Source organism: Sinocyclocheilus grahami, unplaced genomic scaffold, assembly GCF_001515645.1.
Source record: "Sinocyclocheilus grahami isolate Dianchi unplaced genomic scaffold, SAMN03320097.WGS_v1.1 scaffold1890.1, whole genome shotgun sequence".
In the NCBI taxonomy this organism is placed as follows: domain Eukaryota; kingdom Metazoa; phylum Chordata; class Actinopteri; order Cypriniformes; family Cyprinidae; genus Sinocyclocheilus; species Sinocyclocheilus grahami.
Window position 1 is genome coordinate 37,653 of NW_015507069.1, and position 3,765 is coordinate 41,417.

A 3,765-nucleotide genomic window follows, 5' to 3' on the forward strand; every position below is an offset into this window, starting at 1 on the left:
GTGTGTGTGTGTGTGTGTCTGTGTGTGTGTGTCTCTGTGTGTGTGTGTGTGTCTGTGAGTGTCTGCGTGTGTGTCTGTGAGTGTGTCTGTGTGTGTGTAATGTGTGTGTGTGTCTCTGTTTGTGTGTGTGTCTGTGTGTGTGTCTCTGTGAGTGTGTGTGTGTGTGTGTGTGTCTCTGTGTGTGTGTGTGTGTCTGTGAGTGTGTGTCTCTGTGAGTGTGTGTCTCTGTGAGTGTGTGTCTCTGTGAGTGTGTGTCTCTGTGAGTGTGTGTCTCTGTGAGTGTGTGTCTCTGTGAGTGTGTGTCTCTGTGAGTGTGTGTCTCTGTGAGTGTGTGTCTCTGTGAGTGTGTGTCTCTGTGAGTGTGTGTCTCTGTGAGTGTGTGTCTCTGTGAGTGTGTGTCTCTGTGAGTGTGTGTCTCTGTGAGTGTGTGTCTCTGTGAGTGTGTGTCTCTGTGAGTGTGTGTCTCTGTGAGTGTGTGTCTCTGTGAGTGTGTGTCTCTGTGAGTGTGTGTCTCTGTGAGTGTGTGTCTCTGTGAGTGTGTGTCTCTGTGAGTGTGTGTCTCTGTGAGTGTGTGTCTCTGTGAGTGTGTGTCTCTGTGAGTGTGTGTCTCTGTGAGTGTGTGTCTCTGTGAGTGTGTGTCTCTGTGAGTGTGTGTCTCTGTGAGTGTGTGTCTCTGTGAGTGTGTGTCTCTGTGAGTGTGTGTCTCTGTGAGTGTGTGTCTCTGTGAGTGTGTGTCTCTGTGAGTGTGTGTCTCTGTGAGTGTGTGTCTCTGTGAGTGTGTGTCTCTGTGAGTGTGTGTCTCTGTGAGTGTGTGTGTGTGTGGCTGGTTGTAAGAGGGCTTCAACAACTTGGGATGTCCAAAAAGAGGGCTAAATGGCTAGCAAAGCACTGTGCTTTGTCCTCTATCATAGGCAGCCGTCATATATGGCGGAGACGCTGTTATTTATACCCATTACAACTGAGTGATATGCTTAATATTGTGAAGACCTGTTGCACGCCATTGCTCCATGAATTTGTACATGTATCTAACTGCATCTATAATATTTACGTCCTTGTAAGTTATTTCTCTTAAGTGGACTTAAATAAATTGTTAAAATGTCTCTCTCTGTGTGTTAGTGTGTGTACCTTGCTGTAGGGGTTCTCCATCCAGGCGGGGTGTGTGCTGCTGGCTATGTCCTCGTCGCTCTGGTAATAGTACAGGTTGAAGGTCTCTTTGCAGGTGCGGAAGCTGGAAGGCATGGCCGAACACTCCATCACGGTGAAGCGGATCTCCACATACACCTGAGTCGCTCCGCGCCGCGGGATGAAGCGCGTGCGCAGCCAGTGACTCACTGCCGTGTCCATCGGACAGATCTGAAAGGTGCGGACGCTGTTGCCCTCCTCATCCAAACCGCTCATCTCCTCCCACTGAGAAACATCAGCATCATCAATGAGCATTAAAACACCATCAGAGCTCACAGCATGGAGTTATCTCCGGTGCTCATCAACATCATGTGCAACACAGAACTTAACGACAGACTGACTCTGTCCTACTGCACATGATTTTAAGATCACCATCTTTCCCCAGAATATAATCACTTGATGTCATCAATATGTAAACAGTGTCGGCGTTTACATGCACATCAGCTCTGCTGGATAATCCAGTTCCAGCCTTCTTCTGATTACAGTGTTTATATGTGACCCTGGAGCACTAAACCAGTCATAAGGGTCAATTTTGTGAAATTAAGATGTATACATCATCTGCTGTATACATAAGCTGAATAAATAATCTCTCCATTGATGTATGGTTTGTTAGGATAGCACAATATTTGTAAATCTGGAATCTGAGGGTGCAAAAAAATCTAAATATTGAGAAAATCATCTTTAAAGTTGTTCAAATGAAGTTCTTAGCAATGCATATTACTAATCAAACATTAAGTTTTGATATATTTACAGTAAGACATTTACAAAATATCTTCATGGAACATGATCTTTACTTAATATCCTAATGATTTTTGTCATAAAAGAGAAATGTATAATTGTGACCCATACAATGTATTGTTGGCTATTGCTACAAATATCCCCCAGCGACTTAACACTGCTTTTGTGCTGCAGGGACACAGATCTGTGCAGGCATGGGAATATTCCTGAATTTGTGGTTGTTGTGCGTTTTATTTCCTGCTGTTATTTCCCAAGAGATTCCAGATGCTGCCGTTGGTTTAGTGCTCAGTAATTAGTTTAAATACTACTTTACACAGTAATTTAATTAGGACTTCCACCCTAAAAAATACCCAGCAACACCAAATGGAAAGCAGCAGACAATCATGATAACAAAAACAGTAGTTAAAGTTAATTTCCTTTAATAATTGTATGAAATAATCAGCATGGTTGTCTCTTTACGATCCTAAACACCTAACCTACAGCTCAGTATCTGTTAGCACCCATAAGTCCCTGCGGTCTGGACAATCACATATGCAACTGATTTCCCATTAAAACAAGCTTATTCCAGGACTGGGAATCTGAACATTGTTTTAAGCTTATTGGATTGTGGTGTTTGCATGGAAGCCTGTTTCTGCCTCGGGATAAAAATATAAAATAGAAACTGTGACTTTGCATCTCACTAATTCCGAGCTTGCATCTCACTAATTCCGAGCTTGCATCTCACTAATTCCGAGCTTGCATCTCACTAATTCCGAGTTTGCATGTCACTAATGCCGAGTTTGCATGTCACTAATTCCGAGTTTGCATCTCACTAATTCCGAGTTTGCATGTCACTAATTCCGAGTTTGCATGTCACTAATTCCGAGTTTGCATCTCACTAATTCTGAGTTTACATCTCACTAATTCCGAGTTTATCAAATCAAACGCTGATCAAACTATTACAAAATACTGATGTGCATATAAACACAGCTATTGGTAGTTTTTATTTATTTATTTGTATTTTTCATGAGGATGTTAACCTGGAATGCTTTTGACAGTCACGTGAGTTCATGTAGGTGTGTGTGTGTGTGTGTGTGTCTCACCTCAGGGTCACTGCTGGGGTAGCTGGTCCATCTGAGATCAGATGTTTCTAGCTTCGTGTTCATCAGCACCTCTGTGACAGAGACAGACAGAGATAGACTTTACAGCAGCTGTAGAACATCATCAGATGAAAAACTCATGTGCGGTTTAGTTTGGACGACAGTAACACTCACAAATATACATACACACATTAACCAGACATCATAATCATAATCAAAGACATGAGGTGGTCACATGATCAGAGCTTCATAACTCAACTGCGGAAGTAGTTTTGATGTGACAATACAGTGTTCTTTCATAAAATTCAACTTGTAATTACAAGACGTGAACAGTTTTCACAAGTCGGAAACTCATAATTATGGTGAATGTGACACGGCGTGAACGCAGCATTACTGCGGCTTTGATTTCAGACATATTTAATGCAATGTAATGTATTTATGATGAGTTTCTGCTCTAAATTACCGCACAGGCGTCTGGTGGAGGAACACTAATGCTGTGAAAACAGAGCGCTCGCAATCAACGCCAAGTTTAACATCTGAACCTATAAAACCTTCCAGCTCTTTCCATTGCATCTGTCATGATCAAACCGACAGCGAGTTCAGCGACTGCAGCCGCTTTACACAAAGAAGAGGAAGACCGAGGGAGGAACGGGAAACGTCCCAGCATTCTGTCTGTCCGTCTCTACTCCATTGTTTCCAGTGAAAACACAATGATACCCAGGAGGCAGTTCAGAGCCAAAAAAGTGATCGAGTGACATTTTCATTA

At 42.8% G+C, this 3,765-nt stretch overlaps 1 protein-coding gene across 1 annotated transcript in view; it reads right to left on the reverse strand.

Moving 5' to 3' along the window:
- Window positions 1–1,068: 1,068 nt before the first annotated feature.
- Window positions 1,069–3,765, reverse strand: part of LOC107573199 (ephrin type-B receptor 4-like) — a 5,175-nt gene continuing 2,478 nt past the window's right edge. Inside the window, exons 2-3 of the mRNA XM_016259646.1 lie at window positions 3,003–3,073; window positions 1,069–1,407 (exon numbers count right to left, since the gene is read on the reverse strand). Coding sequence (XP_016115132.1) covers window positions 1,069–1,407; window positions 3,003–3,065 — 402 coding nt within the window. The 5' untranslated portion in view covers window positions 3,066–3,073. The remainder of the gene's footprint in view (window positions 1,408–3,002; window positions 3,074–3,765) is intronic.